The sequence below is a fragment of the Vidua macroura genome, chromosome 2 (genome assembly GCF_024509145.1).
Source record: "Vidua macroura isolate BioBank_ID:100142 chromosome 2, ASM2450914v1, whole genome shotgun sequence".
NCBI lineage: Eukaryota > Metazoa > Chordata > Aves > Passeriformes > Viduidae > Vidua > Vidua macroura.
Genome location: NC_071572.1, coordinates 95,540,786 through 95,561,467, shown reverse-complemented (window position 1 = coordinate 95,561,467; position 20,682 = coordinate 95,540,786). Strand labels below are relative to the sequence as shown.

The 20,682-nt window shown below is 34.7% G+C and overlaps 1 protein-coding gene and 1 long non-coding RNA gene across 3 annotated transcripts in view; one reads left to right on the top strand and one right to left on the bottom strand.

The window, feature by feature from the left end:
• Window positions 1-20,682, bottom strand: part of NBEA (neurobeachin) — a 457,382-nt gene that overhangs the window by 208,388 nt on the left and 228,312 nt on the right. For both annotated transcript variants that reach the window (XM_054003372.1, XM_054003379.1), the window contains exons 37-38: window positions 14,179-14,287; window positions 9,947-10,113 (exon numbers count right to left, since the gene is read on the bottom strand). In XM_054003372.1, the coding sequence (XP_053859347.1) occupies window positions 9,947-10,113; window positions 14,179-14,287 (276 nt within the window). The remainder of the gene's footprint in view (window positions 1-9,946; window positions 10,114-14,178; window positions 14,288-20,682) is intronic.
• Window positions 5,499-10,231, top strand: LOC128821958 (uncharacterized). Its single transcript, XR_008441291.1, has 2 exons — window positions 5,499-5,871; window positions 10,012-10,231. It is a non-coding gene; the product is annotated as an uncharacterized LOC128821958 (long non-coding RNA).

Sequence of the window (20,682 nt, the reverse complement as noted above, 5' to 3'; positions counted from 1 at the left end):
ACTATTAAGCTGTCATCAACTTTGAAAACTGCACATTTTATTCAAGACTGTAGAAGAGGTTAGGGCATTATTTAGTATAAAAGATTATTATGTGTTTAAAAATAATGCATTGTTACCTAACAGAAACTGGAAACTTTAATGTCTAGATATTAAGGAAATTGAACACTTTTTAATACCAAAACAACATTCCACTCACCATGAGGCAAATATATCATACTTTACTTTCCTCCATTTTTTCACATATAACAAGATATATTATGCATAAAAATTATTGCACTCTTATGGCAAAGTATCCCAAAGGCTTCAGTAGTTTTTATAAATTGAGCCTAAGAGACATCAAGTTTAACTTCCTCTTTATGTACATTTTTATTGCTTCCTACCATAAGTGCAAACATAGCTTCTAGTAAATCATCTAAAGAAATCTATTTCACATGAATATTTCCAAGATTCAGATTGTGGCTATAACAAAACCAAAAGCATCCCCACTCAAGAAATATAATTTGGTATCAGGAGTAAAGTGAAAGAAAAAACCCAACAATCTGAATCTGAAAAATCTGGGAATCTGAAAAATTAGGACAGTTTAAGAAATAATTTAAATATTAGTGTTTTGGTGTTGTGCATACAGGCTATTTTTCAAAACAATGGTTAGCGTTCTCAAATTAAACACAGAGTCTATGTGGTTTATGAATCTTTTGGTGGATTTTGTAATAATCTAGACAACTGGATAATTTGCTACATTATTGGGTTTTAAAATAGTTCAGCACTATTGAATGGTTAAGAAATACTTATGGCGTAAGACAGTATATTATTGAAGCTGAAACAATCATTAGACTCTGTTTTATTCATCTTCATCTGTTTTATTGAACTACCTGCAGGGAGCTTTATGGGCGTACGATCATGTCAAGGTCACAGGATTAAGTGAGCAGTGATGACAGTAAACAAGCCTTTTCTGTATATTTTAAAGGGTCTTACTGAGTTACTTAAAATGCCATAAACATAAATAGACCCCTATCTCTACAACACATCCATGACAGATGACTTCAAAATATAACACTCCTGAGCAATGAAGCTTTACAACCTAACCAACAGTCCATATTATTGACAACAGTTACCAATATACTAGGGAGCCCAAATACTGTGAGAAGCTTGCAATCTGTCACCTTCAGATATATTATATCTGTAAGTGTACAAGAAATAGATCTAAAATATACATCAAAACTCTGTGTGAAAAGATATTACTGCTGAAAAAAAGAGAACTTACAAGTTATGTAAAAATACAATCATAAAGAAAAAGTAAATCCGTTATAACAAATATACCAAATCTACATAAGCTATGTAAAACCAAATAAAACCAAGCTTACACAGTACTTTCAATATCAACCTGAATGATGTAATTAGTCTTTAGAATTATACTTTGTATTACCATGTCTATTTTATCAACAAAGAATGCGGTATAATCAAGTACAGCAATCTCCTTTAAGTCATGTAACAATTATGACTGACATCGTGTTTCTGAATCAAAGTAAATCTGTGTAAACTTATTTTTTCACTGTTTTAAAAAGTTAAACTTAATGAATAAAAAAAAAAAAAACAAAAAAAACAACCAAAAAACAACCAAACCAACCAATCCAACCAATCAACCAAAAAAATCCACAATAAAAACCCAACCAAAAGTAATCAACTGAAAGAGAGACATATGCTGGGAATATTTTTCAGAAATCAGAAATGTGAGTTGTCTAAGGATGATCTTCACAGCTTAGTATCTGTGAATATACAGAATGGGCTAACAAAATGCATACAGAAACACCAAACCCAAGGAAACCTCCTGTCAAACTATAGGTAAGAGGGAAGGGACAAGACTCTGGTTCTGGCCTCTGTGTCCAGGTAACCATGCTCCTCCTGTACACCTGAAGACAGGACTTCCTTCTTTGTGGCACTTGGAAGCACCACTTCCATATGCACTTGCCTATCACTCCCCTGCAGCAATACTGCAAGATAGGCCGCCAAGTGTTGTACCAGAGAGAAGTAAAAATGGGAAAAAAAAAAAATCATCAGGGCTGATTTTTTTCCCTTACTGTGGAAAAAGTGGAGAAAAATAAACCCAAGAACAGAGCAGACAATAGAAACAGATCAGTATATTACATATATTACCTGATTACACATTACTGTGAGGGAAAAGGAACTAAGACAAGAGCTAGGTTTAAAACCACATATAATTATTCTAATTTTAAGCAAAGAAAATGATCTAATAATGCACATGCAAAATCAACTATACATCTCTCAAAGACATGGAATAGGTTTTCTGAGGTGTTTGCAGAACTGCACTTCATATCCCACAAAGAAAAGGGGATGCAAAGGATGTGATTGGCATGTACCACACTACACCTTCCTTGGTGCCTGAAGATGATTTAATCTTCAGTTCCTTTCCAAACTTTCTTCTCAGTTTCTGAAATTATTTGACAATACTATAGTTGGACATAAATACCTTTAAAATAAAAAAAACCTACAAGACATTAAGCTTTTGAAACAAAGGGAATCAAAATTGTTCCACTGGGTTTTCATTTCTGGTTAAATTTTGCATTTCTAATGTCTACAGCAGGAAATGGTGGAGAAGTCTACCAAAACACTACAGATTTTTCTCCTAGAGAAAAAAAAAAAAATCTACAGCTGGGCATTCATCTTCTGTAATATATTTGAAGCATCACATGGGAAAGAACCCTGGATTGTAATGGTACTTAAAAAAGACTTAAAAATAAGGTCGTACCCATTTTATGTCAGAAAGTAAATAATATGTCAAAGAATTTTAATTTCTGAGAAAATACAGTCTTAGAAGCATAAAATTTTCTTATTTCTTTTTTTATTCTTTGCTTTCTATTCTTTTATATGCGGAAGATGGAAGTCCACTGCTATATTGCCCAGGTATTACTAAGCAGACATGTGAGGAAAAGTGAGCAAAGTGGTCTCTAGCAATGAGAAATTCTTCCCTCATGGCTTCTACTGAGTTTTTATTTCTTTCTAAATTGAAGGCAGGAAAAGAAGCAGAACAGGTGCTAGGAACATTGTCTAATATCAGCAACTGTTAGTCCAGTCTGCTGATAACCACTGCAGAGTTTGTTTCTGCTGCAGGAACTAGGAGGAAAACATGGAGGCAGAAAGTACTTTGAAGCCCTACCAAGACATGGAAAATTCAAAATCAAGAGTGACTGAATTTGAGATTCCTTGGGAAATCTTGAGTTGAAAAGTCAAGAAGTCTGAGTAGTGGGTATTAGATGGATCCATCATGTCTACTTGTCCTTTCTGTTTCTTAATTTTTCAGTTATAGTTGAAGGTTACAAGGCTGGATGGACTAGAGGTCTGAACCTTTATGTCTGTTCTTGTGACTGGTTCCCTGGAAGCTGAATGGCTGCATGTGCGTGCACTTGCTAAACCCATGGCTAGACTTAAGGGGGAGCAGAAGTCCCCCTCAGTCTGCTAATGGTGGTCTTCCTCTGGTATATGTATAGTCCTACAATAAATATACAGATGGCAAATTGTATGAAATTTGGATCTGTATTCTGATTACTGTTCCAGTTAAAGAAAATATTGACATCTAAAGATCTGTTGTCCCTAATTCTTAAAAAAAAAAAAAAAAAATTTACAAAGCTTTCCTTTTTTTTTTTTTTTGGGGGGGAAACTCCAAATTTAGGTAGAAAAAAGCAGGGAAAAAAATCTTCTTAATGCAGAAGTCATAAGGTGAAAGTGCAGAATACTTCCTTCTTTATAATGAAATTAAATGTACTGTATTTCCTAGAGAAAAATAAGTCGCTCTCTAGAGCTGAACAAGCCTTTCTTGGGCACCACTTGTTTCTCAACATTTAAAAACACTACCTCTTTCCAAAAAAAATATTTTCTTATGAGCTTTCTTCCAGCTGTGGGAACAAATCCATAGAACAGCGCCACAGTCCAAAACAACTGAGCAACCTTGCACAAATACAGAAGTGAATAAATCCCACATACGCAAATTGCGCAGTTGCTTGTACAGCCCATCACTAGTAATATAATGCTTCTTTCTTGGCAGGTATCTCTATACTGTAAATATCACCCTACACCTATTATTAGAAAAGGATGCAGAATTCTGCCATTCCCCTTTCTCCACCATGCTTGTCAAAATTCTCAGCTCCATTAGCAAGAGCTCCTTCAAATACACCACAGTGGTAAGCAGTCAGGGAGGGAGGAAGAAAGAGGGTATGCAATGGGTGGAGAAGCCACACAGTTGAAAGCACAGTAAGAAAGTTAAAAAGTAGACTGAAATGTAAGGTACTACAATACAGTGATCAGATTAACAAAATCATCTCACTCATGTTTAAATCCTGCTATAAATGAATAACTAATACTGCACTGAAAATATGTTGCTGACACATTTCCTGATCTCAAGGTCTCTCAAATATTGCAGTAAATTAAAAACAACAGAAGATAGAAAAGCATTTTCTTAGTGTTTTGTTGTGATGAAGTAATCTCAGAACTAAATATTTGGAACTTGTAACAGGATAGCTGAAGAACAAGCTAAAAAGTATGCAGTTCAATCAGACCAATTTTGAAGAATATATTCTGCCAAAAAAAAAAAAAAAATTAAAATTCCATTAATTCCAGAAACAGAAAATTCATAGTTTTTACAGAGTATGTGGAAAAAATACATAACCTTAAGAGACCTTTAAGAAAGTTCACAAAGAAAGGCACATCAAACACGCTTCTGGATCCAGTAGACAGGATCTGGTCCTACACCTTTTCCACTGCTAAAGCCCCCTTTGTAATTTATGCCTAGCAGTCAAAATGAGCCAGAAATGAAAGAATAGCTAAACCATATTAATCTGATTTGCAGTGGGGGGTAAGAATGGGTTCTGTGCCTCTCTGAATTTCCTAAGACAGCATAATATAGAGATGGAGTCAGAGAATGCCAAAGAATGGCTGTAAGGGAAACAACGTTCTAAATTCCTGTGATCTAGTCTCCCTTGCTGTAAACTGAAAACATTTGGTTTAAAATCAGTGTTTTTCCAGAATCAGCTTATTTAACTGCCAACCCCCATAGGCTTGGGAAAGGGAGTTCTCTTTCCGTTCTCATTCCTCTGGCCCCCAGCAGAACCCAATCTCTTCAGAAGCACACAACACAGAGAGAGACAAAACTAGCTGTCTGGCAAGAAACTTTTTATTTCCAGCCTGTCTCCCCAGACGAATTTGGTCTTCACCACAGAATGAGTTTGACAGCTCTGCCCTCCACCATGAATGATTAATTTGTTATGGGTGTCTAGTTTAACCAAAGATGGATTTGAACAGAAAAAGCCCTTGTATACTTGCTATTTGGTACAGCTGCTTTAACGTAGGTGGAACCTCCTTCATTAAATCACAGAAAGCAAGAGAACCAAGTCTCATTTTTAAATGTCATTTTTCTCATTATAGTAGTCCTCCTGTGAATACCAAAACTGATCATACGAAAATATCTATGACAAGTATTTCATATTTAGATTTTGAAGGCTAATTGGAATTCTGAACTCCTTTTATTGCTCTAATTTGCTTTAAATCTATATAGACTGTAAGGTAGAAATATTTATATTCAGCATTCTTGAATAAAAGTTTTTGAAAAGTTGAGGTATCTGATAAAACCAAGAAGCTGAAGTAAGACAGTAACAGCTTATGGGCCAAAACACAGGCATTCATATGGTTGATAAATTTGAACTGTGTGTACAGACAAGTTTTACAAAACTTTTTTTTTTTTTAATATGTGTATGGGGAGAGACACAGATGGGGAGGAAGAGAAGCACCATATGAAGCTGACAGAGAAGGCAGAAGGAAGCATATGTTGTGACACAAAAACTATAACCCTGAAGAAAGCTGAGGGTAAGTGCTGGCTTAAAGAAGCTTGGAATGCTAAGCTATGAAACACCCTGTTTGATTCTTCCTGATGTTGCAGATTCCCTCTGAACAAGTGACAGTGCATCAAGAAAATAACCAGCTCACCAATTTCTCATCTAAATGGGAAAATCCTGCAGAATTTTAATTTTGATATAATGTTGAAATTAAAAAAGGGAAAAAAACCCAAGTATGTTTAGTGTAAGCTATTACAAAGATACCTAAAAGTATAAATTGCCCAATTACAGAAAACGGAACTAGTTTTGTTGAAGGGCACAAACAGGATTTATAACTAATGGGATTTATTTTGAAATCTATTATGTTTTGTCTGAGATACGTAGGTGAAAATGAAATGATTCAGTAAATTTCTATTTGTTATAGAGGATTTGATGCTCACACTTGGCAGAAACTGAGAAAAAGAGCTTTGGGTTTCACTTTACGATATAAAGGCAAAACATTTGTGAAGGAGGAAAGAAGTTAACACTGACAAGTAATAAAAAATGAAAGCTTTTTCTAAAATTGTTATTTGCCATTTTTAGTCAGAAGGAGATGGAAGAGTAAAGAGATTCTCAGACCATTCAAACTACTGATTGATTAACATAGAGACAGGAATTTATTGTACAAATTGTTGTGTTTGTAGGCATTTATTCAAATTGTGGGGTACTAGGCTATAATTAATTTCATCTTCATAAATTAATAGCTAATTAGGAAGCTAATTGAAATGCAAGTCACCTATTAATTTATGATATTTTTAGTTAAGCTATCTATATATAACTACAATCTAACAGAATTCAAAGTCTCATATGGTATTTTGTTGGCTCATACCATTCAACTTAATTCTTGTTTCTTCAGACATTTTGGGAAGATTTTATAATAATATATTTAAAATTCATAATTTACAAATACTATAGAATGTAGAATACATCAAAAGATCAGACCTCTTGCTTTTAGTCTCAGTACTAACCTTCTGTGGTTCTTAAAAGTCTCTTTGTTTCTCAATGACCAAAGAGTAAGCTTTGTGGCACCTACAGATTAAATAGTAAATGCTGTTTGCTGGTTTCTGCAAAGACACAAAACCTCAGGTGCCTTAGAACTATAATCTGTTGAACTGCAAACATAAGGAAAAATTTTCTCTACAGTTGGGTCATATTTGATGAAATGAACCATAATATTTTGTAACGAGAGCATCTATGTTAAAGAACTTGAAAATTGTTTGTTTTTCTTGAGAAGAGATAAACAAAAACATACAGGGCAAGATAGGACAAGAAGACATGGCCTCAAGTTAGGCCAGGAGAAGTTTAGATTGGATATTGGGAAAAATTTAATCACCAAAAGGGTTGTGAAACATTGGAACAAATTGCCCAGGAGGTGGTTGAGTCACCATCCCTGGGTTTGTTTAAAAGACATGGGGATATGGCATTTAGGGACATCATTTATTGGTGGATTTGGCAGTGTTAGGTTAATGGCTGGATCCAGTAATCTTAGAGGTTCTTTTCAATTGAAATGATCCTATGATTCTATACATAGTTGTACTTTATGCTGCACTGATAGCTGCCACTGTGCAGATGGAGAATTGAAGCTTTGAAGAATCACACTCATGTCTGCACAAATATTTTACTATCTTATCCATTTTGGATGCCAAAAGGCATTGCTATTACCCAAGTATTTATTGTGCAGAAGTGATAGCCTGTTTCTTACCCTGCCCCATCTGGGACAGGACAGAGAAGGATCTTCCTAAATTCACCATTTCAAAGAAGGGTGTCCAGCTCTCAAGTTGAACAGGAGACTAGCAGTGTATCTTCAGAACTGGGAATACCTTTCCCAATGGAAATATTAAAATCACTACAGAAGTGTAGAGGTCTAGTGTGATAATGTGTTTTTTGTGTGTCTTTAAAGTAGCTCTGTATTCCAGTCAGGCTGTATCTCTCAAGGCACAGAGAAGCATGAGTTTATAAAGACACTGCTAATGCTGTAACTCCTTGTCAGGAACTAAAAGCATAGACTTGAGTCCTGTTGTGTTTTGTGCCAGCCAAGAACAGAGGTGTGCATGGTTTTGGAAGACATCTCAACCTCCATCATATAAAAAGTATTGGAGTATCTATTTAACAACAGTTTTTGCATTCTGTGGCTGAAGAGTTTTATGAGACCCCTCTCCATTTTCTGCCCTTAAAGCCTTTCAGACCTGCCCATTGAGTGACATTGGTCCCTAACAAGGCTCAGAGGTTCTTCCACTGAACGTCTCCATCTCCCTGCTGCCATCCCAAACCTCCCCATTCACAGCCCACTAGTCCCACAACAGAAGGTGCTGGATCACAAAGTTACCACAGCACACACAGTCAAACCTGCAGTGCAAGATCATTTCCCAGCTGGCTCCTGCAAATGAGGAACCCCACTTGGAGACCTTGTACTGTACCATGTCCCCCTTCTCCAGGTTAAGCCGCTGCCTGTGGCTAAAACACAACCCAGCCAAACGCTGCACCTAGCACTGCAAGCACCGAAAGGGGAAAGCAGCTCTGCCAGTAACTGAGAATCAGACAACACTGGACAAGTTGCATTACAGGGATAAAAGAAAAATTTCTTTTGTTCAATGTAAGAAATTTCATAGGTTTGTCACAGGTGTCAAGCTACTTTATGGCCCATCAGAAACTATCATGGACTTGAGAAGAAAAAGCCGCAGCAATGGACTGTTGCCATTTAGGAAGCCATCAATAATCCAGGAGACAGAAGTTATTTGGCCCTAAGAAGACATAGTCTCCTGGAAAAGGTAGTCTTAAAAGAAAATTTAAGTCTGCAAAGTGTTTGCAGCCATTCACAAAGCTGAACAACAACATTATTCAAAAATTGTTATTCATTATTCAAAGACATTAAAAGGCACGAAAATTGCATTTATTTTTAGCATGTTCAAGTGTCCCGACACACAGCTTTAATCCTTAACTAGAGATAACATAAGCATCCCTTATGGACTAAGCCTGTCTTGAATTAACCATATGACAATATTCTACTTGTCATTTTTGTAATTTCCCTCAGAATGTCTCTGGTGTTAGACTACAGAATTTCTGTAAGACTGAATTTCCACAATTTCTACCATCTTAAAAAATAAATATATTTCTATCATCATCCAGAAGAGAATGATTTCTTTAGAAGAAACAGGGATAATGAACACGAAAAATTTCACTTTTGTTTCAAACATGGTATAACTGCAGGAACCAACTAGACAGAATTAGAAAAAGAATGAACAGTATATGTGCTATTTATTAAACCTTATTGCTGACATGTCAAATTTATTACTTGGCAACTTTTCTAATAGGCTTAAACCCTAACTATGTAGTCAACATAAATACAAGCATGTTTTGTCAAAAAATATTTATCTAGAAAAAAGTTTTTGTATTAAATGAAGCTATCTGTTCTTCACTGTGTGATTCAGAGCAGACAAAGAGGAATTTAAATAGAAAATCAAGCTGTAAAATTTGGTTATCTGGGAGCAAGACTTCCTTGATTTCTTTTGCTTGAGTTGTTTCAATCTGAATAAATAATCAAGTATTTGTGGCTAGAATGCACAAAGAAGAGAGAGACTTGGCAGACTCTACTTTCACAGACAGGGCACTCACATGACAGACCCAGGTTCAAGACCTTGCTCTGAATGAAGGAAAGGAGCAATTTCAGCTCAAATCTTCCACATGAGGGTCAGCACTTTAGCCACTGGCTATTTTTGTGATTCTGAGGAGCAAGGCTCTTGTCTTTGGCATGATGTAAGAAAACATTTAATTTCACTGCTATCTTGAACAGAATGAACTTTTAAAACCAGTACTGAACAAAGCCCTCAATAAAACCTCAAATACTGAGGTTTACATGCAGAAGAAATTATACATTTTAGTTATTTTTAAATTAATTTTTTAACAGGAATACTCACTTGACTGAGCTGCAATTTGTTCAGATTTGCATATGCTATATTTAAGTACATTTAAACTCCTAATAAAATCGTATTTCTGTTATACAATGCTTGTGTCTCTCAAACTTTGCAAGTAAGGTTTAAAGCCACACACTTTGTACATTTGCGGCTTACCTGTGAGAAACAGCTCCCCAGGCACCATGTTTATTCGTTAGTATGTTGAGTATTTTCTGTTTCAGCTGGTTGGCCGTGACATGATCTCGATGCTTAGCAGCACTGATGAGGTGATCACACATCTTCTCCTCCTCTCTCCGGTCCGCAGCATACTGAGCGCACTGCGACTGGGGATGAAAGAACATCCACTTCATTAAAGACAGGTTACTTATGATCGCCTTAAAATTATTATTTATTTAACTCTCTGATTATGAAAAGAATTCATTAAAGTGTTTTTTAGAAGGACATGCCATTTGTCCTAGTTTCATCCAGGACAGGGTTAATTTTTTTACAGTAGCCTGGAGGCAAGCATATCCAAACCCTAGTGTTATTTGATACCATCTCATGTCACTTGCCTGGGCAGGAGTAAGGGAAACTCTCTCTCTGGTCTGGGAGAAAGTGTGGCAGGCTAAAAGGTTTTACTTATTGTAAAACTTATTGTTTTACTTACTGTGCAAACAATTTCTTTGTCTTATACCTTTTGTTATTAATATTGCTGCTGTTACTGTTCTCTTTCTTATCTCATTGCTGTTTCCAGTAAATTGTTCTTAGCTCAACTTGAGATTTTCACTTCCTGTGCCTCCAGTTCTCAACACCACCATGGAAGGGGTGGGGAAGTGATCAAACAGTGTCTGGTTTAGGAGAGTCTAGGTGAGAACACTGAGTTTTCTGTAGTACTTTTTCTAAATCATGACACCATTCAATTGAAATGTCCTACTACTGTATAGTATCCATGAACAAGTTCTCAGTTAGAACATGTAAAAATTGAAATACCAAGAGCAAAGACAACAGAATTGGAAATAAAAACATTAAGCCACACATCTAGGTGTGGCCATATGTGTGGTCATGGAGATGCCTTAAAACTTAGCCTTTCTTTTGTAAATGTTTGACATGTTTTTAGGTATAAACTACACCTCTAACATACATAGGATAACATACAAGAAAAAAATATGTACTGCTTTTGATTTTTAAATTATATTAACACCTAAAATTAAAAAAAAAAAAAATTATTGCTACAGATGTTAAACTAAAAAAATAATGACTATATTTTTTTCTATCTCATACCCCAACATGCAAAATTTTGATAACATACTACCAATTCTAAAAACCCCAATGGATAAAAAAATCACTTATCTTTTAAACTGAAAAAATCTAATATTTCCATCATGTGTCCTTTGAGAGAAAACTACCTCTAAAATAAATGCTGTGGTTCTTGACCGTCACATGAGTTTGTTTCTAAACTGCTAGAATTATATAGTGTATTTTTGGTTTGATAAATCCTTTCTTTACGTATAAGGAAAATATTTTTCCATTTCTTTACTCAAAATCATGCTAAGTTCAAACTCAATTTCTCCTCCTTGCAAAAATTATTTCAAAATGTCTAAAGAAAAGGAATGCAGCCAGAGTAATCAAAATAAATCCAATAAAAGTATAATTTTCTAGGTACAAATTACAAAGGCTAGAATACTCTCAGAATAGCAAATTTAAAAAGTACCTTTTATGACACATTTTTTGCACTTACAGTTTTTGTGCACCATTTCAGAACATTTAGCCAACACTTGATGCTGTAATACTGGTGAATAGAAACTAATTTTCTAGTATTCAAAAGAGCAATTAAAATTAAGTTAACCTCATACTTTATATTTTATTCTTAATATTTCTGCACACTACCTTTTTAGTACAGATCACTTTAGCATTCAGTATGATTCTAACAGTGGTCTTTCTATTGTGTTTACAGACATTTCAAGTAATCTATCTGGGAAAGAACAATGGTTACACTAATTCATAAAGGGTTAATTCATTTTCCAATTTATCTTCTTGTACAGGGAGGCATCAATTAGTACAATGATCTGCCTTAGTAATGAGGTTAATATTTCACCAGCTCATTGGACAGTAAAATTAAATTTTCATTTTTCTTCCTGAACAATTACAAAGGTTAACAAAATGAAAGTTAACTGTGAAGTACCCGTTCTGGGAGGAATTTTCCTGGCTGTGACTACAACTGGAGCCACAGAATAAAATTTAGATGCTGGTCTGTGGTCTATGCAGGAGACACAGTAACTTGGTGCAGCTTGGAACAAATAATTTCACCCATAATGATTCAATTAAAGTTTAAAGGGCAGAAATAAAATAAAATAGTCATGCACTTCACTAGATGAGAGCACTGATTAACATGTGCTAAACTCCAGAAGGTATACCTATACAGTTTATTAAAACAAAATGACAGATGTACAATCATGTAGCAGAAAACTACCAGAAATCTTTGTCCCTACTGCTTTCAAGTAGGATGAATAATAAAATGTTCAGTTATATCCCCAACATTATTAAAGACAATATATAAAGCATTCTTTCAGACTTTAACTATCACCTTATTTAAGTACTTGTGAATTTCACATTAAAACAGTCTACATTTTACAGTTTTCTTTTATGATTTGCAGATTTAAACTTACTCACCTAAAATGTGTACCTCAGTCTTTCCCTACAACAAATGTAATGAGAATTTTCATATACGAAAAAAGTGTTGGTTTCTTTACCAGACAATGAGACAGACTTGGGGCTATTCCTTTAGGGAATTTAGTTAATATTCTAAATCCTATTTGCTAACAGAAGCTGGAAGTTAATTGAATATTCTCATTCTGTCTGGAGTTCTGACAGATCTTATACCTCAATGTATTCTTCAAAGAGCAGATAACTCAATCTTCCATTGTCATCTTAGGTTACTGCATGATGCTCTGATAGATATCAAATGTTATTTATTGTTGAGGCGATATGAAACTTCACTCTGACATACACTTAATTGTAAATGCAATTTTATCAATGTTCAAAATATCCAGTATAAGCTTGGTAATACAGTTGTTGCAATCCCATATGACAAGTGTCTGCTGACTGCTCTGACAAAATGAAGTAAAGGTTATGTGTATTCAGAATGACAACAGATATCTCTGTGTCTCACAGTTCTCAGCTAGGTCAAGGAGCACAAAAACTAGTACATCAAAGTGCACATTTAAGAGAGCTGTTTCAAGGAGATAAAAACCTCATCAAAACTAAGATTCCTGCATCCTATTTCTAGCCACCAGGTGCTTGTTGACATTTCCTCACAGATTAATAAATTGATATAGCTATTTATTATCATCAATACTAAGTCTGTCAATCTCAATCCTAATGCTAGGTCATTTGAGCAGTAAAATGTGTGAAAATATAGGACTGCACATATATACCTACATCTACACAAATGTATGCAAACATAAGGCAGGTTCAGAAATGATAAAAACCAGTGATGAAATGGACAAAACACCATAAAAATGCAAAACCATATTTGATAAAGTTGTGTCAAAAATGAAGTATTAAATTTACTCCATTACTTTTGCATGACTTTTTTTTTTAACAGGAACAAAATTAATCCTGTATAAACAATTGTAAACCTATTAAACTGAAGACATTTTAAAAACAGGGGATTTAACATTTGGATCACCTTCAAGCAACATAATTTAAATTTTATGCTGTATCACTTATTGATGAAAAAGCAACTGAATGTTGATTCCTTTTCAGAATAAGAATTATAGACCTTTAAGAGTTATGGGAGTCAGCTGCTCTGTTACACCTTCCAATACTCAATCTTACTGTTGATAACGACTCCTAACTACCAAAAAAGATATGCAGTAACATATTTCACTATATAAAAAGCAAGTATTCTAAAGTGCTCCAAAATTCAAAATGTTTGAAGAAAATAACCTTAAAATATTAAATCTATTCAACAAAACATTTCTATTTCATAATTTTTAATGACATACCTTAAGTCTATAAGTCATATGCTTTGCTTTTTTACTGAACTCATACATAATGTTGTAAATAATCAACAAAAATAATTAATAAGGTGATTTGCATTACTATTTTCAAAAAATCAGAAAAGTTATTTGTGCACCAAAAGGTCTACCATATCAGATGAGACACTCTGATGAAGGCATTTCTTCAAGCTGTAAATGCTTTTATGAATTTCAGTGACAAGATGAGGAATAAAACCCATTCCTTGTGCTTGACATTTACCAAAGCTTTTAAAAACCAGTTTTTAAATGCTTTCAATGTAAATTTCTTCCTTGGAAGAAAAAAATAAAGTCTTTATTGCAGGGACTTACAGTCTAGGCGACAACTGAGTGAAAACAGAGAACCAGAAACACACCAGCTCTCAGGCTTACCTCAAACTCAGCGTGCTTGTGGACATCTTCAGCTCTTTGTCGGTTTAAAATGAATTCTGCTTCATTTGCAACACGTACTATATGGTCTTTCATTGCATGACACAATAATCTGAAATAAAAAAAATCAGAATTGGCCTTTTTATTTGATGTATTTCAAATAAACTATTTCAGCACATTTACTTACAATGGAAAAATCAATGAAATTTCTGTAATTAAATTTTGTAATTAGTTGAAATAAAAAAATAATTTAATCTAAATTTTTCTGCGTTGTGAAAGCACAAAAAATCACATTAAATGGAAAAAAGTTTTCCATTTATTATTGACGGCAAAAGTTCTTTATGGAAAAATATATTTTGAGTATATTTTTCCAGCAGCCTCAATATGAATACTGCACTGTCATTAAAAAAAAATCTAGAAAATTGCTTAAACTGTTATTTGAACCATTAAAAACATTAAATAGAGGTATTCCAATTTCAGTCTTAAAAAGTCAATACTGAAGATTTAAAATTGAAAAGTAATATCAATATCTCTCATATATTTCTTCAAACACTACTGTGAAAGGTACATCGCTTTTCCATGTTTTCAAGGTATCAGAAACAGACAAATCTTACTTAAAAAGGAGGAAAAACAGATTAAGAGTTTATTGAGAATGAGGATGTCAGGCAGCCACATTAAGATTTTTCTAAAGACCACAAAATACCATGAGGTGCATAACAAAATTGCATAAACAACACTGTGTTAAAAATGCTCATGTGTTTTTAGGCAGCAAGAATGGAACCAACTGCTTTCTGGTCCCTACAGCCCACATCTTGGATTGGCCATTATATTAAAAATTATTTGCTCTTCTTATCAGCAGGGAGTAAATCTCTCTCAGGATGCAATGATCTGACAGGTCTGTTTAGGATCAGGAAGAACCGTCTATTTTTCTCTGGAAGTGGAACATGGTCTGGGATTTTTCTTCTTGCAGCATCAGGGAAAGAATTTCAGAGTTTCTTATATTAAGGCAGTGAAATCTCTAGCAAATTCAAGCCTAAGTTGGTGTTTGGTGTTAAAAGCACCACAAGTAAAATTCATTATTATTAGAAATCAAAGTCTTCATTACTAGACCTTACACCTGTAACATAGAAAAATCTGAACTCTTTTTTTGCTTCCTTTGTTCTACTGTCTGTGATGAAAAGAAATCACTAACCCTGGGCTAATATTTAATATGTGTACAAGGCAGGGGAAACCATAAATGTTGGGGCCTTTGTTTTAGAGATAAAGACAAAAAAAACTTGGATCAAGGTTTCACAGTGGATATTCATGTTTTTAATAACCCTTTTTTATTATATCTAACCCTTTGCTATTTTAAAGCAAAAAAATTTTTGCCAATTATAAGCTGAAAGACCGAAGTTGCCTACACTGCAGTCTTCAAAATGTAGCCTTATTTTTTTATCTACCCTGTTGGAAGATATGTTTCAGAATTTTATTACTGTTAAGTGTTCATATTTTTATGGTTAAGATGTAAGTGTAGGACTGTCCTCAGATATGGATTAGGAATGAACATTAGCGGATATCAGGAGGATGGGGACAGATCCTTCCTTGTGCCCAGCAACAAGACAAGGGGCAGAGGGCACAAAGTGGATCACAGGAAGTGATCAAGAGAGGTTGTGGAGTCTCCTGTCCTGGAGAAATTCAAAAGCTGTCTGGACACAATCCTGTGTAACCTGGGATATCCCAGTATTATTTCAACTGTGTCTTGCCAGTTACTTCATGCACTCTCACATATCTATCACTGATTGCAGCTTCAAGAAAAAGATTAAAAACTGTTTGTATGATCATTAACAAATTAGGATTATCACAAAAGAGAGGCCACATCCTCTTAGATGTGTATCATCAATTAAATAATATGGTATCAATGTGTGGTAATAAGAGACATGCTGTGATTCACTTACCTTAGGTACTTGTATACACCTAAGGTAGAACTTCAAAGACTAGGTAAACTATGTTTTTCCACCTAGAAGACCATTAATAATCATGCTAGTCCTAAAATCACTCAACAGAATGACAGGCTTTGAAAAAAGGAAGGCTGAAAATCCAGGCCATCATTTAAAAATCTTGTGTTTTTAAAGAAATAAGCCTTGACCTGGATGTTTTGATTTGCAAGTGCAAGAATACAGGGCTGAAAACAGAAGCATAATAAATTAAAGCAGTTAAATTTGTCATCACTGAGAGGCAGCAACTACAAGGTTGCAGAAGCAATGTCTTACAAAGGTTTTTGCAAAAGTACATGCTTCTGTGCTTGCTGTACTTGTCAAAGGAAACTTACTTTTTGAACTTTAAAAAGTCTATTAAACAATAATTTCTGGAATTGGTTTTTAGTTTTAACTGAAAGATCCTATATATTCTCAAACTACATTCCTACTAAGTAAAGGAGGGTAAAACTCTACGGAATTAAAGCAGAGCTAGCTAACCCTCAATCTCAGATCTATATAGACACAGCACTACTCAGTGTACTGAGGTTTATACCTGATGAACAAGCATGATAATGTTGTCATCCTTTGAATACTAACCAATTTATCTATATCCTGAATAATTCAATCACATGCATGGCATAAGTTTACTAGAAAAAAAAGAATCCTCCAAAAGTTCCAAAATAATTTTTTGGCTTGAGAAAAAATGCCAACAACTTCTTTTTGGTTCTCAAAGGAAATAAAGCCAAATTACTCAAAAAGAATCCCAAATCAGGAGAAATCTTACTCTCAGTAATATCAAAGACTTCCAGTACATTAAAAAAATTAAAAATCTCCCTTCCCACACTAAGAGTAAGAGAAAAGAACAAGGGTCTCTAGGTCAGCAATTTCACTCCTTTATTGCAACAGGCAACTACATAATTTAAAATCTTTCGTAAACTGCCTTTAGGTTATGAAAGGCATTTTCATTAAATCTATTTCTTGAAATGTGTTTTTATTATGTGAAAATGTGATTGAGTTACTTGCCTCCCACACAGTTTTGGAATGTTCTCTGAAGGTTAAAACCCTTTTCCTCTCCAATCCAAATGTATTCTTCAGCAGTCTTTACTGTCTCATTTTACACAAAACTTGCCCTTAGGTTTACATAATCCTTCCTTCTGATGATCTTCTGGTAGTCTATGTATTCCTATTCCTAAGTAAACCAGATCTCTGATTTCTCTTGAATGGTAAAACAGTAGGTAAGAAGAGTTTTACTAATATCATAATATGATTTTACCTTTTCTGCAAGTGCATATCCAAAACTGTCAGCAGTATTCTAGACAAATTCTAGTTACATAGTAACAATTTACATAGTAACAATAATGCTGCATTACTTCAATGGAAATACCCTTTCTGATGAAATTCTAGAATTGTTTTTCCCTATTCTGTGATTTTGCACAAAAAAATTTCAGTGACAGATTGGTCTTTTACCTCCTCAGCCATTTCCAAAAGATGCACATATTTTCTAGCATATATTTTCATGAATATGAACACTATGTACTGTTACATTATAAAATATTTATATAGTACATTACACTGTATAACATTTATATTAATGCAGGTTGAAACCCACCCAGTATATCCTGATTGATATTTCTGTCAGGTTACATCAGCCAGGTTTCCCATCCACAGTTTTTTACAGCATTCTATTTTTGGGGAAAAGTCTGTTATCTGTATCTTCCACTGACCATCATCCTGTACTTGAGTGACCAATCCCACTGAGAAGCACTTTTGAGGCACAAGAATGCATGTATAATTGCTATACAAAGGGGTGATCTAAAATTTGAGACCTTTCCAATTTTTACTCTCCTTTAGAAAAACCTGTGTCCTTTAGTGAGATCTCCTTATCATGGTGACTGAGTTATACCCACATTTCTCATTCACACTTGTAAATCTCATCCTGTCTTAGTAAGCACCACACTCAACAGACCTAGTAGCTACATTAATGTTGAGACAGTGAGGAATCAGGCCTTCTGGTCCTATTTATAAATTTCTACATAAGTAGTACTTCCAAAGGGCTAAGGAGTTTTATGAGAAGTTTCACCACAGGCTTGCTCTACTTTTTATTCTCATTTCCAGCAATTCATGATTTACCAAAAAAAAAAAAAAAAGCCTTGAGTAAAAAAAGTAAAAAATTGACCTTGAAAAATGTTTGGCTTTACCCTGAGTGACCATTTCTTCAGCTGCACCATTGAAACTCCTACCAGAATTGAAGACAATTGTGCTTGCCAGATGAGCTGATCTCAACTGAGAACTGCTGACCAGCAAAAAACCTTATCTCCTCTTTGTGTGGCAATCCTTACTGCACAAGGAGGGGATTAAACACGACCTAACTTAGCATTTCTCTTCACCCAGACAAGCTTGATTTATATTAATGCCCCCAAATTTATAAACCACAGTTAAAGTTCCTTTACTAGGAAACAGGTTTGTCTTGGTTTTAGATAGAATCAAAAGAATTTCAGTAGGGAATCCATCAACAAAGCAGTCTGAAATCACTTGTGCCTCAAATCCTTCTACAGGGAAATGAGCTTTCTGTTCAGACAACTGTGGAGTTTTCAGCTCAAGATATGGGAGAAAAACTCTAAATGAAATAAGCTGGTACTTCATAATAAGACTGACAAGGCTTAAGTATCTGTAGGAATAAATGGTGGGGTGTCCTTAACCTAAAAATGGAAAAATCTCAGACTTTTGAGCAGGACCAGACTGAGAGCAAGTTTCAGGACCGAGAGCAAGTTTCATAAATATGAGTTATTTGTAAATATTGTTTGGGAGTAGGTAAGAAGTTATTTTAAATCCATGTATCTAGCTTTCCAGAATTCTGCCCTCAGCAAAGTTACTTTAGAATTCCAGAATGCTTACAGGTTAAAAGAAATTGTGAACAAGTATGTGTAACCAATCAGAAGCCCCTGTTTTACAGATAATGGAGTTTAAAAAGGCTGGATTGGGGAGTACCACATTTCATGAAGTCAGTCAGATAAATAGCCAGTCCTGGAAGAACTTTTTTAGAGTTTTGGAAAGAGAGATGGTGATAACACTACACACAAACTGTATTAGAAACCCGTAAAAAATATAAAATGCTTGCAACACATCTAACTGTGGATTGAGGGGTTATTTGTAGACCTATTAGAATTGAAGGATGAAAATTCTTGTCTCACTAGCTATCCTAACCTGGCTTTGCTATCCTGCAAATAGCAGGATATTATTGTTCCTAGCAATAATCTCACACAGAGAGAAAGCGCTCGTAGTTTTTATGCTGCTAGACAAAAGGATTGAGCTTACGTTACCCAGTCTTTCCTTTATTTTAAACAAACTAAAAATCCCAGATCATTCCCAAACAGCAATTTTCAAAAAAGATTACCAAATGAACATTTGTTATAATTTAGCTAAGGTCTTGCTTCCTCTACTCATTTTTGAAGTTCTGCCAACTCACACGTCCAGGGAAACAGATGTTTCTCTGACTTACTTTCATCATATGCCCATAGCTCTATTAAAGGAAAAAACAAAAAACAAACAAACAAACAAAAACAAAACAAAAACAAACAAACAAAACCCCAAAAAACCCCAACCCCCCCCCCCCAAAAAAAAAAACAACAAAAAAAAAAAACAACAAACAAAAAAAACACAGCCTGGAAATGTGCCATGTTTTCATCAAACAGTTGTTTTGACAATTATTACTTTTAATAGCATTCATAAGAAACGAAACCTATCATTGCACTTGGTATCTGTAGTAAGATAGTTCATAACCTAGTCTAACTTGAAGAATTTGAAGTTCCACAAGATGCAGTACTTCTATGAATCTTTGAAAGTAAATTCCTATAAACTTTGCAAAGTAATGTCTAACACAGAGGTCTCATTTCTTGCAAGACAGCAATGATGAAGAATACCCTAGAGAAAAGTTTGAAATTATAGCATGCAAACACTGGCTATTCAATTACAACATAAGCATACTGAGAAGACAAATTTCATGGAGGTTAACTATAATTGTTTCAGAAATGTCTCAGCATCTGTAACAGATTCAATAAAACTCAGAGATGACTACAAAGAATCTGTTCCACTCCCATAAAGACTTGCTATTTTGCAGAAGAATTTTCTAAATCAAGAGGAACCTGTCTCTTTGTAATAGTGACTACCCAGTAAACATGCATGACCAGCAGTTACCACTGAGATGGCCTTTATCTCAGGATTAGGCCTTTATCTCAGCCTCCACTTTCAGATATGATCAGGAAATGCTAGAAGGAGAAAGAATACCTCAAAACCCCTAATAAATCTAAGAACTCTAGGTGTACTGACCCCACAAGTAGACAGATGGTTACCATAACAATGTACACTTTGTCTAACACAAACTACTTGTCTGGAGCTAGGACAAGGACAGCTATAGTAAGGAATATGAGATTATGAACAAGCACATCTAAACAAGGGACACAAACTCACACTTTAGCTGGAGTAGAAATACAGACATTCAGTGCCCTCTTTTACAGAAGTATCTATGACAGGGATCCTCTACTAAAGGAAG